General features: G+C 41.4%; 1 protein-coding gene across 6 annotated transcripts in view; it reads left to right on the top strand.

Annotated features, from left to right (window-relative positions):
* The window catches only part of LOC134342426 (cullin-9), a 318,694-nt gene that overhangs the window by 55,437 nt on the left and 248,707 nt on the right, over positions 1–14,550 (top strand). For all 6 annotated transcript variants that reach the window (XM_063040545.1, XM_063040547.1, XM_063040543.1 and 3 more), the window contains exon 4: positions 2,823–3,341. In XM_063040545.1, the coding sequence (XP_062896615.1) occupies positions 2,823–3,341 (519 nt within the window). The remainder of the gene's footprint in view (positions 1–2,822; positions 3,342–14,550) is intronic.

Genomic DNA, 14,550 nt, shown 5'->3' with positions numbered 1-14,550 from the left:
AGTAGAGTCCAAACAGCAGGGAAAATTGTAAAGCATGGAAAACAAAAAATTCAAGAACTGTAATGTCAGCATTTCAAAAGTATTCACCCCCCCCCCCCACACTTTGCTCAGCACTTAGTTGAACCACCTCTCGCAGCTATTACATCCAAAAGTCTTCTTGGATGTCTCTATTAGCTTTGCACAATGTGAGGGAGCAAAATTTGCCCACTCCTTGCAAAATTGCTCAAGCTGTGCCAGGTTGGTTGGGGAGCAGTGGTGTACAGCAGTCTTGAGGCCTTGTCACAAGTGTTTGATCGGGTTAAGGTCAGGACTCTGGGCCACTGAATATCATCAATTTTCTTCATTTGAAGACACACCATGGTTACTCTGGCTGTGTGCTTTGGGTTGTTGTTCTTCTGAAAGACAAACTTCCTCCCTATTTTAAACTCTGGCAGAGGCTAGCAGGTTTTTATCTAGGATCGCTCTATATTTAGTAGCGTTCATCTGCCCATCCATCCTGACCAGATTTCTAGTCCCTGATGCTGAAAATCATCCCCATAGTATGATGCTACCTCTACCATATGTAACTCTCATTTGTGTGGATGCTGCGCGATGTGTCCCCTGTTATAAATCAGTACCACGAAATAACAACCAGTACACAATATGTGATTAAACAATTGAGCTCTATAATCTTAACTTGACTATATGGTTAGTAAAGAAAACAAAGATAAAAGAAAAAGAGCCCATTCTCATGAAACAGTCTAATGTGCAAACGTTGGAGCTCAGTGATAAGATGGTCGTCCACCATCAACCTCCTCCAATCGTCGCTGACCTTCGGACCCTTGCTCAAAGTCCTCTCCGTCCAGCGGTCTACCAACTCTTTCCATTCACGTCTTCTCTCTTCATCTCTCCCCGGTAAAAGACCACGAAAATCTCTCTTCCAGACTCACAAGAATGAACAACATTTCTCTCATTGGATAACCCCTGCATTCCAAAACCCTGTTATCTCTAGTCATAATCCAAACAGTGCTGCTACAGAGAAACCATTACATTAGCAGTGAAACATTACAGAGAGGCCATTACATTAATAGTGAAACCTTACAGCATGTTACACATACTTTATAGTTGGAATGGTATTACCTGGCTGATGTGCAGTATTAGATTTGCACTTGGTGTTGAGGCCAAAAAGTTCCATTTAGCATCATCTGACCACAAGACCTTTTTCCACATCTTTACAGTATCTTCTCTGTGATGCTTTATAAAGTCTTTATGGGCAAGTATATGCTTTTTTTCCCCCTCAGCCAGGTCTTCTTGCCACTCTTCCATTAATACCCTTTTTGTGCAAGAGATTGTGGAGCCATGAACTTCATCTCCATTTGCAGCCATTGACTTGCAGCTCACTCTGAGTGACTGTTGCCCATCATAGTAGCCTCTCTTACAAGTGCCATTCTTCTCCAGCGACTGAGTTTAGAGGTGCAGCCTGAGCTGGGGATTGTGGCTGTGGTTTAATATTTTTTCCACTTATTCCACGATGGACTGCACTGAGCTTTGAGGTATGTTCAGTGCTATTGAGATGGTCTTGTAGCATATTATAAAGTACACAATATGATGGTGTCCTCAGTGCAAAGATGGGAGTGCCTTCCGCAAGGACAGTGGGAGAGTATTTCTGTCGGTGCTACCATAGACCGATACCTTTGTCATGGATATTTAGGTAAGGAACAGTTCAAGTAGGTTTTTTGCTGGGTTATCACTGAAATAATTGTTTGCCTTTCTGCATTTTCATGTTTAATCACTCCAGAATCAGTCTACCAGAGCACTAGAGCTATCCTAAACTAAGTGATAACTTGCTTCGCATGCTATGAAATGTTTAGTATAGAGAACCAGAAATCCTCTTGCTGCTTCTTCGATAAGCTCACCTTTAAAATATTATCTTTAGTTCCACAGCTCATGCCACACAGTTACTTTTATCCATTGGCACCAGCACAGTGGCTTCCATTGGTTCCTTCTACCCAGTTTTCAGTGCTCAAATTTCCCCACCAACTTTTTCACCCTTCTTCAATGCTTGAAAATAAGAAAAAAACTGTAGGTGCTGGAAATGTGAACTCAAGCTGGAAAATTCTAAAAGTACCGTTCAGGCCAGACAGAATCTGTAGAGAGTGGAAGTAAGCTGAATTTCATGATTCCTGATGAATTTCATGATTTGAAAAGTAGTGGATATGCCTAGGTCCATCACGGGTAAAAGTCTCCCCACCATCAAGGACATCTACAAGGAATGCTGTCGCAGTAAGGGAGCATCCATCATCAAGGGCACCCAATGTCCAGGCCATGTTTTCTTCTCACCACTGTCATCAGGAAACAGGTGCAGGAGCCTTGGGTCCCACACCACCAGGTTCAGCATCAGTTATTACCCCTCAACCATCAAGGCTCCTGAACCAGAGTAGATAACATTGAACTGGGCTCACTTTCAAGGACTCGCCAACTCATGTTTTTGATATTTATATTACTTATTAATATATTATTTTTGCTTTTCGTTTTTGTATTTGCACAATTTGTCTTTTGCTCATTGGTTGTATTATTTTTGTCTTTCATTTTTGTGTTTGCACAATTTGTCTTTTGCTCATTGGTTGTTTGTCTTTGTCTTTGTGTGCAGTTTTTTATTGATTCTATTGTGTTTCTTTGTATTGATTGAATACCTGCAAGGAAATGAATTTCATGGTAGTATAGTAACATGTGTGTATATTAATAATTTTACTTTGAACTTCAACTTTGATTATCACAGGTGGCTTGAACAGTAAATGAAGTGTTAACTGGATGGTTACACGCTCTTTCTTTCTCTATTTCAGATTCCTGGTAAACTCTTATTTTCTTTGGTAAAACGTTATCTATGTGTCACTTCGCTGATGGACAAGTTAAATAATAGTGGACAAGATGTGAGTGGAGAGCGCCAGGAGTGTGCTGCCTTGCATGTACCAGAACAGACTCGACTGTCACGCGAGTTTGAGTTCACCATGGCAATGGCAAATCTGATCTCTGAGTTAGTTCGTGTCATGGGCTGGGATCGGAATAAACAACCTGATCATGTAATGGGGTCAACAAGTGAAGCGCTGCCCAGAAACATAAAATCAATATTTCAGCCACGGAGTATGACCACCAATAGCCTTTTGATACCGCAACCTCGGAAAAAAATTGCTACAGCTTATAAATCTCGCTCAAACTTTGCCAGTCGAGGCAGTTATGTGGAATATATTCAGGAAAATTTGAAGGCAGGCATGACTGTGAAGATGCTGGAGGATTATGAACAAGTCAGTTGTGGAGATGAAGGGGAATTTAGATACAGCAATGATGGGACACCACCTGTGCAGGTAAGAATGTCCTTGAACAAGCATAATGTACTTTGAGGAGATGCAACCTGACTAAAAAATGTTTTCATCCGTTCATGAAATTACAGGACTGTTTTGGAATTTACTTAAGGGGACAATGGTGGAAATTTATTGACTGGTCAATAGTCCATTTCTGTCATCTTCATCAGACTTAATTTGTTTTAGATTGCTGGTGACACATTTTTCTTAGTCATATAATAATTCTGCTTAAGAATTTCTTAATAGTAAGTAAAAGAAATGCAGACTTATGTACATGTACTATATGATCTAACTGAGGTTTTGAAATAATTTGGAATTTTTCTATATGATCATGTCAAAGGAAATGCATAAGGAATGTCTTTACTGATTTTACAAATTTCCTCCTTTGAATGGTGGTCTCTGTTTTCACTTTGTCACACCTGTGCAGCAAAGTAGGCTAAGTTCAATAAGATGAATCAGCAGTTCATTGGGGAATTGTGTTACTCAAGGAAATTAGTACAATAGACAATAGGCAGGTGCAGGAGTAGGCTATTTGGCCCTTCGAGCCAGCACCTCCATTCATTGTGATCATGGCTGATCATCCACAATCAGTACCCCGTTCCTGCCTTCTCCCCATATCCCTTGACTCCACTATCTTCAAGAGCTCTATCTAATTCTTTCTTGAAAGCATCCAGAGAACTGGCCTCCACTGCCTTCTGAGACAGAGCATTTCACAGATCCACAACTCTCTGGGTGAAAAAGTTTTTCTGTTCTAAATGGCCTACCCTTATTCTTAAACTGTGGCCTCTGGTTCTGGACTCCCCCAACATCAGGAACACGTTTCCTGCCTCTAGCGTGTCCAATCCCTTAATAATCTTAAATGTCTCAATCAGATCCCATCTCATCTTTCTAGATTCCAGTGTATACAAGCCCAGTCGCTCCAATCTTTTAACGTATGACAGTCCCGCCATCCCGGGAATTAACCTCGTGAACCTACGCTGCACTCCCTCAATAGCAAGAATGTCCTTCCTCAAATTTGGAGACCAAAACTGTACACAATACTCCAGGTGTGATCTCACCAGGGCCCTGTACAACTGCAGAAGGACCTCTTTGCTCCTATACTCAACTCCCCTTGTATGAAGGCCAACATGCCATTAGTTTTCTTCACTGCCTGCTGTACCTGCATGCTTACTTTCAGTGACTGATGAACAAGGACACCTAGATCTCGTTGTACTTCCCCTTTTCCTAACTTGACACCATTCAAATAGTAATCTGCTTTTCTGTTCTTGCCACCAAAGTGGATAACCTTACATTTATTCACATTAAACTGCATCTGCCCACTCACCCAACCTGTCCAAGTCACTCTGCATTCTCATAACATCCTCCTCACATTTCACACTGCCACCCAGCTTTGTGTCATCTGCAAATTTGCTAATGTTACTTCTAATCCCTTCATCTAAATCATTAATATATATCGTAAATAGCTGTGGTCCCAACACCGAGCCTTGCGGTACCCCACTAGTCACTGCCTGCCATTCTGAAAGGGCCCCGTTAATCCCTACTCTTTGTTTCCTGTCTGCCAACCAATTTTCTATCCAACTATTTTTATGTGGGCAGTTGGACCTTTGTTTAACATCTGTTAATGAGTTTCACCTCATGGGGAAGGTGTTTACGTGTCTTCCGCTTTACGAATGTTCGCCTTACGCCACTTCGATTTTACAAAAGACCTACATTAGTAACCTATTTTCACATTACGAAGAGGATTTTCGCTTTTACGAAAATTTTCCCCATATAAATTAATGGTTCTTCGCTTTATGCCATTTCGGCTTAGGAAAGGTTTCATAGGAACGCTCCACCTTTGTAAAGGGGGGGGGGGACACCTGTACTACCAAGCTTTTGTTAAGTTGAGCCTATTCATGCACCAACATTGTTGTGGGTAATTCTCAAATTTTTTTCACATGTTTTATTACTGAGATTTTGTTTATCACAAATACTTCAAATAGGTGTTGATGAGAACCACCTTAAGCTGCTGCAATCCATGATGCCTCAGTGTGTACTTGAGTTTTAATGAGTTGGGTATTTGACTGGATTGAACGTGTCCTGGTTGTTGTTGACAAGTCATGCATTTTTCAGCAATTTTCATGTAGTTGCTGCAGCAAGTGTAGCTGTCTTGAACAGTGTTGTTAGAGCAGTTGGTTCTGCAGCATATTTTCAGTCTTGCAAGAAGACATCCTTTCCCCTTACTATGATAGAAATGGTGGTTCATTGGAGCGAATGCATTGAGGGCAGAGGGTAGTCACTTCAAAAGCAGTGACTGCTTCAACCACCTCGCATAAAAGTGCATTTTTGTGCAATTGCATTTTTTGTTCTAATTGTGTTTTCTTGTAAAAGTTTTATATAATTTGTGTTCAATTTATGTTTTTCTTGAGAGTGCTGCTTATATGATGCTTCATTCCTGTGATGCTAATGCAAGTAAATTTTTTAATGTACCTACACATATATGTGTACTTGACATTAGAAGGACAGAAGTCGTAGGGTTTTCTGGCATCATTTTCTTTTTTTTGTAATTTATTTTTTATTGAATTTCATCATCAAACAAACATTTCCATAAGATGTATTTCAGATACTGTACATGTATATCATATAATCATATTTGTCACAAATCTCCACATAATATTTATCTGAGGTATCCACTTATAGAAAGGAGAGGAAAGAAAGAACAATCGAAAGAAGAAAACTATGTACAGAGTAGGGAGTGATCTTTTTTTTAAACAGCATTTTCATTGACTTATGACAGGGGTCCCCAACCTTTTTTGCACTGCGGACTGGTTTATTATTGACAATATTCTTGTGGACTGGCCGACCCAGGGGTTGATGGGGTAGGGTTGCCAATGGACAAGAGTAGCAGTCAAATAAATACGTTGTGTTTACCCCAAGAAAGACTACATTGACCATGAAGCCTTGTGTGGGCACCTGTGTGTGCATGCATGACTTGCGTATGCGTGTACGTGCAGATTTTTTCCTACAAATTGTTTTTGGCAATTCTGTTCGTGGGGGGGGTGTGTTAATCACGACTGGAATATAGGTGATAAGTGGCTAATACACTCAATTTCATTTCTAAAAGGGTTTATCTAACAAATTCAGTATTAAACACACAGCGCATATTTTCCTCGCATAAATATAGTGATAAGTCAATTGTTAGGGGAGGACAGGGGAGCTTGAAGTAAGTGTTGAACGAACTTCCAGTAGAAGTGGTAGAGGCAGGTTCGATATTATCATTTAACGAAAAATTGGGTAGGTATATGGACAGGAAAGGAATGGAGGGTTATGGGCTGAGTACAGGTCGGTGGGACAAGGTGAGAGTAACGTTTGGCACGGACTAGAAGGGCAGAGATGGCCTGTTTCCATGCTGTAATTGTTATATGGTTATATAAGTCACTTATAAGTCAATAGCATCATAACATTTTAAGTAACGTTTGGATATTAAACACACAGCACATATTTTCCCCGTATGAACATATAAAATCATTGCAACACACCAATATCGCTGAATCATTGGGAGCCCTGGGCTGAATACTTGTTCCCTGCAACAAGACAGTGCCATCGAGGGGTGATGGGAGACAGCGATACTTGAAGGGTGGGTTCCTTATGTCCAGTCTATTCCGCAATTTAGTTTTCATTGCATTCATTGAAGAGATATGTTGGAAATGGAAGCAACGTTTTCAGTGCTTTTGTGACTATCTCAGGATATTTAGCCTTGACTTTGATCCAGAATGCCAGCAGAGATGTTATGTCAAACATACTTTTCAGCCCGCCGTCATTTGCAAGCTCAAGGAGTTGATCTCCTTCCGGCGCTGACATGGTGACGCGCGGGTAATGACCTCGCATGCGTAATGACCTTGCGTGCGTTCAAACTCAACAATGGGCATGACAGGGAATGAGGAAAGGTGTAGCTGACTCATCACCAAATCATATCGTTTCCTCGTGGCCTGGTAGCACATGCTTTGTGACCCGGTACCGGTCCGCGGCTCGGTGGTTGGGGACTGCTGACTTACGAGAATAAAATCAGGCCTATGAGGTATTATGTAGTTAAACCATTTTTCCCAGTATGAATAAAATTGTTCCAGCTTATGATTAACAGTTGCTGTTACCTTCTCCATTTTGTAGATGTCCATTGTAATTTCCATCCGTACATTTAAAGTTGGGCTCTCCTGTGATAACTATTTCCTGGTAAGGATCTTTTTACCAGCCACCAGCAGTACGTTCATTAAATATTTATCTCTTTTCAACCATTCTTGGGGTATATGCCCAAAATATATAGTCTTACTCTCTAAGGGTATTTCACATTTAAAGATGTCTTGTAGGGCATTATGTATCCCACTCTAATAGTCTTTGATCCACGGGGCATTCCCAGAAAATATGATAATCGTTTGCATTTTGATTTCCACAATTTTTCCAGCAAACAGAGAGGTTACTATCATAATGGGATTTCTGAGAGGGTGTAATATATCTTATCAGGTTTTTCCACCCGAACTCCCTCCATTTCTGTGAACTGGTACACTTCCATTGATACCTCCATATTATTGTCCAGTCTTCGTCAGATATTATTATCCCTCCTTCCTTCTCCCATTTTGTTTTAATATGTGAAGTCGAATGTGTTTTAAGATTTGACAAACCCTTATACACGCTTGAAATGATTCTACTACCGTTGTCTGAATTATATGCTTTTCTAAATAGCTCTATCGGACATGTACTTGCCTTGGTTATATTTTTAACTGTCCTATTAACACACTATCGCATCTGTAAATACCGGTAAAAGTCTTGTTTTTCTAATAAGTGTTTCTCTTTGAGTATTTCAAAACTGAACAGTGTTCCTCCTTTCATTATATTGCAAATAACTGTTATTCCTTTAGCTGTCCAGACCTTAAATCTAGCATCCAGTTTATTCGGTGTAAAATCCGAGTCATGTGCACACCACTTAAGAATTTTAATGTCTCTCTCTAGTTTATATTCTTTTATAATAGTTTTCCATATTTTAAGAGTCCATTTCACCCGCGGGTTATCAATAGTATTTATGTAACTTTGTAGATTGTTATCAGCCAAAATTGCATGTATGGGAATGAAAAGTATTCTCTCCTCAATGTTTTATCATTGAGCATCATATGATGGGTTGCACCAGCATATCACAGCTCTCAACTGTGCTGCAAAATACTGTTTCACCGAGACCTGGCTCTCCCCTGCCACCCTCGACTGTGCCATCCGACTGGAGGGATTTTCGATCCATCGGATGGACCGCACGGCGTCTTCGGGCAAGATGAGGGGAGGTGGTGTCTGCCTACTGATCAACACTGTGTGGTGCTCGGACACAGTGGCACTAACAAGGTCCTGCAGCCGGACCTGGAACACCTGTCGGTGAAGAGTCGTCCCTACTGTCTGCCACGGGAATTCACCTCGGTCATACTGACAGCAGTCTACATTCCCCCCCAGGCGGATGTGGAGTGTGCTCTGAACATACTGTATGCCAACACCAGTGAACTTGAGACCAGGTATCCGGAGGCTTTGTCATTACAGCCGGGGACTTTAACCAGGCCAACCTCAGAAAGGCGCTACCAAAGTTATTTCAGCATATCTCCTGCTCTGCTAGAGGCCCGAATATACTTGACCACTGCTACACAGCAGTCAAGGATGCCTACCGTTCCATCCCACGACCTCACTTTGGAAAATCGGACTATCAGGCCGTACTCCTCCTCCCAGCTTATAAACGGCAACTGAGGCGGGAGGTCACAGCGTCAAAAGTAGTGTCGTGTTGGACGGAGGAAATGGATGAGGTCCTCCGTGACTGCTTTGAATCGGTGGACTGGTTAGTATTCAAGGACTCAGCAGCTAACCTCGATGAGTATGCCTCAGCTGTCACGGACTTTATTTGGAAATGCACAGAGGACTGTGTGTCTGGCAAGACGATCCGGGTATTCCCTAACTGGAAACCTTGGATGAATTATGAGGTCAAGTCCCTTTTGAAGGCAAGAGCTGCGGCTTTTAGGTCCGGGGATACCAGTTGCTAGATGGAATCCAGGCGTGAACTCCGGAAAGCCATTAAGGGCGCCAAGAGGCAATATCGAGCCAAGTTGGAAGCCCAGGCTAACCAGAGGGATGCTGGTAGACTATGGCAGGGTCTAAATGAGATCACTGGGCGCAAAGAAAAGGCTGGGAATATCAATAACTGTGGCACTTCTCTTCCTGACGAACTTAACGTATTCTACGCAAGATTCGAACAGAAGAGGAGCGTCCTGCTCCCTCTGGATGGACCAGACCTGGTGGCATCGAGATTTATTGTCACTGAGGAGGATGTTAGAAGGAAGGCAACAGGCCCAGATGGCATCCCAGGATGGGTTCTCTGGGCCTGTGCAAGCGAGCTAGCTGGAGTGTGTGCTGACATCTTCAACTGCTCCTTGCTTCAGTCTAAGATCCCCTCATGTTTTAAGAAGGCAACGATGATACCAGTGTCGAAGAAGAGCAAGGTGGCATGCCTGAATGACGATCGACCTGTGGCTCTGACATCAATTGCTATGAAGTGCTTCGAGCAATTGGTTATGGCACACATCAACCACAGCCTACCGATCAACCTCGATGCTTTGCAGTTTGCCTACTGGAGCAACAGGTCAACGGCAGATGCCATCTCTCTGGCCCTATATTCCTCCTGAGAACACCTGGAGAATAAAGACGCATACGTAAGGCTCCTTTTCATTGACTACAGCTCTGTCTTTAATACCATCATTCCAAATAAACTGATTCCTAAGCTCCGGAACCTGGGCCTTAGCACTCAGATCTGCAGCTGGATCTTCAACTTCCTCAGAGACAGGACCCAGGCTGTAAAAATAGGGGACAAGCTCTCCTCTACTATCACTCTGAGCACCGGTGTCCCACAACGCTGTGTACTCAGCCCCCTGCTGTACTCACTGTACACCCATGATCGTGTAGCCAAGTTTTCATCGAACTCAATATGTAAGTTTGCTGATGACACAATTGTAAGCCGTATCTTGGGTAATGATGAGTTTGAGTACAGAGAGGAAATTAAGAACCTGATGGCATGGTGCGAAGACAATAACCTATCCCTCAACATCAGCAAGACGAAAGAATTGGTTGTTGACTTCAGAAGGAGTAGCGGACTGCACGACCCGATTTACATCAGTGGTGCGCAAGTGGAACAGGTCAAAAGCTTTAAGTTCCTCGGGGTCAATATCATAAATGACATGACTTGGTCCAACCAAGCAGGGTCCACTGCCAAGAAGGCCCACCAGCATCTTTACTTCCTGAGAAAACTAAAGAAATTTGGCCTATCCCCTAAAACCCTCACTAATTTTTATGGATGCACCGCAGAAAGCATTCTTCTGGGGTGCATCACAACCTGGTATGGAAGTTGTCCTGTCCAAGACCGGAAGAAGCTGAAGAAGATCGTGAACACGGCGCAGCACATCACACAAACCAATCTTCCGTCCTTGGACTCACTTAACACCGCACACTGTTGGAGCTGTGCTGCCAAGATAGTCAAGGACACGACCCAACCAGCCAACATACTTTTCGTCCCTCTTCCCTCTGGGAGAAGGCTCAGGAGCTTGAAGACTCGTACAGCTAGATTTGGGAACAGCTTCTTTCCAACTGTAATAAGACTGATGAACGGATCCTGACCCAGATCTGGCCGTACCCTCCAAATATCTGGACCTGCCTCTCGGTTTTTTTGCATTACCTTACTTTCCATTTTCTATTTTCTATTTATGATTTATAATTTAAATTTTTAATATTTGCTATCGATTTGTAATCCTGGGAGCAGGAAGCGCAGAATCAAATATCGCTGTGATGATTGTACGTTCTAGTATCAAGTGTTTGGCGACAATGAAGTATAAAGCATAAATAATAATCTCTAAGGGAAGGTAGGTCCCATCCTCCCTTTTCCTTGGCTAATTGCAAAGTTTTGAGATGAACCCTAGGCCTTTTACTTTGCCATTTATATCTTGATAGCATCTTGTTCCATCCATTGAATTGATTTTGGTTAATCTCTATTGGTAGGGTCTGAAAGAGATATAGTAGTCTGGGCAGTATATTCATTTTAATAGATTCAATCCTTGAACTGAGACCGAGAAAAGGAATTAGGTTCCATCTTGGTATATCTTCCTTAATTTTTTTTATATATAGGCTGATAATTGCATTCTGATAGTTTTGCCAAATCTTGATGCCCAAATATTTGACAGATTCTGTTTGCCATGCCCAAAGATATCTATTTTCAGTTTCCCTTGGTGGACTATAGTTATTTGAAAGTAGTTGGGTTTTATCTATGTTGAACTTGTATCCTGATAATTGACCATATTGTCCAAAGGACTGCATCAATTTAGGTAAAGAGTACATTGGTTGCCCTAGATAGATCAAAATGTCATCTGCGTAACAGGCCAGTTTATGCTCTGTTCCTTTAGTAGTAATTTCCCTGCTATCTTCATTTTGTCTGATGTATTGAGCTAATGGTTCCAGATATAATGAGAAGAGTAGCGGTGACCATGCACAACCCTGTCTCATGCCCCTTTCTAGGGTAAAACTATTAGATAAATATCCATTGATTTTAATCCTAGCAGTAGGATTGTCATAGAATGCCTGTATAATTTTAGTAATTGTGTCATGTAGACCAAATCTATGTAAAACTCTGTAGAGAAAATTCCAATTAACCGAATCAAATGCCTTTTCAGCGCCCACGCTTATCACTATTGCTTCAATTTCATTTTTTTGTATAGGATCCATAATGTGAAGTGTCCGTTGTATATCGTCTTGTGTATAAAACCTGTCTGATCATTATGTGTCAGTGTGGGTAGAAACTCTTCTAATCATTTGGCCATGATGGAGGTAAATATTCTATAATCCACATTAAGAACAGATATTGGTCTAAATGACCCACATTTCATTTTATCCTTGCCTTCTTTTCATATAGTTGAGATTATCGCTTCCTTCTAGCTGGGTGGCATTTGCGCATTGGAGCCCAGTTCAGTGTGGGGAGTAAAACAGGGATTAACTCAACTCCTTATACACTCTGCCATATATCCATCTGATCCTGGTGACTTGCTTTTTTTATGCCTACTAATTGCAGTTTTTAGTTCAGCTTCAGTTAGTTATCTCAACAATCATCGTTGTATTTTGTTTCTTGCTTAAAGTTGGTAACTGTAAAGAATTCAGGAAGGTGTCAGTCTGGGTTATGCTTCCCCCTGGAACTTTGGAATATAGAGTTTTGTAAAACATTTCAAAAGCTTCTTGAATTTCACTTGGCTTATTTTTTATTACTTTTGTTCTTGAATCCCTAATTCTATGAATTATTTTTTCTGCTATTTTTTTTCATAACTATATAACAATTACAGCACGGAAACAGGCCATCTTGGCCCTTCTAGTCCGTGCCGAACTCTTACTCTCACCTCGTCCCACCGACCTGCATGCAGCCCATAACCCTCCATTCCTTTCCTGTCCATATAGCTATCCAATTTAATTTTAAAAGACAACATCGAACCTGCCTCAACCACTTCTGCTACCATTCTCTGAGTAAAGAAGTTCCCCCTCATGTTATCCCTAAACTTTTGCCCTTTAACTCTCAACTCATGTCCTTTTGTTTGAATCTCCCCCACTCTCAATGGAAAAAGCCTATCCACGTCAACTCTATCTATCCCCCCTCATAATTTTAAATCCTTTATCAAATCCCCCCTCAACCTTCACGCTCCAAAGAATAAAGACCCAACTTGTTCAACCTTTCTCTGTAACTTAGGAGATGAAACCCAGGTAACATTCTAGTAAATCTTCTCTGTACTCTCTCAATTTTGTTGACATCTTCCCTATAATTCGGTGACCAGAACTGTACACAATACTCCAAATTTGGCCTTACCAATGCCTTGTACAATTTCAACGTTACGTCCCAACTCCTATACTCAATGCCCTGATTTATAAAAGTCAGCATACCGAAAGCTTTCTTCACCACCCTATCCACATGAGATTCCACCTTCAGGGAACTATGCACCATTATTCCTAGATCCCTCTGTTCTACTGCATTCTTCAATGCCCTACCATTTACCATGTATGTCCTATTTTGATTAGTCTTACCAAAATGTAGCACCTCACAGTTATCAGCATTAAACTCCATCTGCCATCTTTCAGCCCACTCTTCTAACTGGCCTAACTCTCTCTGCAAGCTTTGAAAACCTACTTCATTATCCACAACTCCACCTACCTTAGTATCATCTGCATACTTACTAATCCAAGTTACCACCCCATCATCCAGATCATTAATATATATGACAAGTCTCCAATCTGACAAACAGTTATCCACCACTACTCTTTGGCATCTCCCATCCAGTCACTGCTGAATCCATTTTACTACTTCAATATTAATACCTAACGATTGAACCTTCCTAACTAACCTTCCGTGTGGAACCTTGTCAAAGGCCTTACTAAAGTCCATATAGACAGCATCTACAGCTCTACCCTCATCAACTTTCCTAGTAACCGCTTCAAAAAATCCAATGAGATTTGTCAAACATGACCTTCCACACACAAATCCATGTTGACTGTTCCTAATCAGACCCTGTCTATCCAGATAATTTATATACCATCTCTAAGAATACTTTCCATCAATTTACCCACCACTGATGTCAAACTCACAGGCCGATAATTGCTAGGTTTACTCTTAGAACCCTTTTTAAACAATGGAACAACATGAGCAATATGCCAATCCTCCAGCACCATCCCTGTTTCTAATGACATTTGAAATAGCTCTGTCAGAGCCCCTGCTATTTCCACACTAACTTCCCTCAAGGTCCTAGGAGATAGCCTGTCAGGAGCCAGAGACTTATCCACTTTTATATTCCTTAAAAGCGCCAGTACTTCCTCTTCTTTAATCGTCATAGTTTCCATAGCTACCCTACTTCTTTCCCTTACCTTACATAATTCAATGTCCTTCTCCTTAGTGAATACTGAAGAAAAGAAATTGTTCAAAGTCTCCCCCATCTCTTTTGGCTCCACACATAGCCGTCCACTCTGATTCTCTAAGGGACCAATTTTATCCCTCACTATCCTTTTGCTATTAATATAACTGTAGAAACCCTTTGGATTTATTTTCACCTTACTTGCCAAAGCAACCTCATATCTTCTTTTAGCTTTTCTAATTTCTTTCTTAAGATTCTTTTTACATTCTTTATATTCCTCGAGCACCTCA

Source organism: Mobula hypostoma, chromosome 2 (assembly GCF_963921235.1).
Source record: "Mobula hypostoma chromosome 2, sMobHyp1.1, whole genome shotgun sequence".
Taxonomy (NCBI): domain Eukaryota; kingdom Metazoa; phylum Chordata; class Chondrichthyes; order Myliobatiformes; family Myliobatidae; genus Mobula; species Mobula hypostoma.
This window is presented reverse-complemented; position numbering and strand designations above follow the sequence as displayed.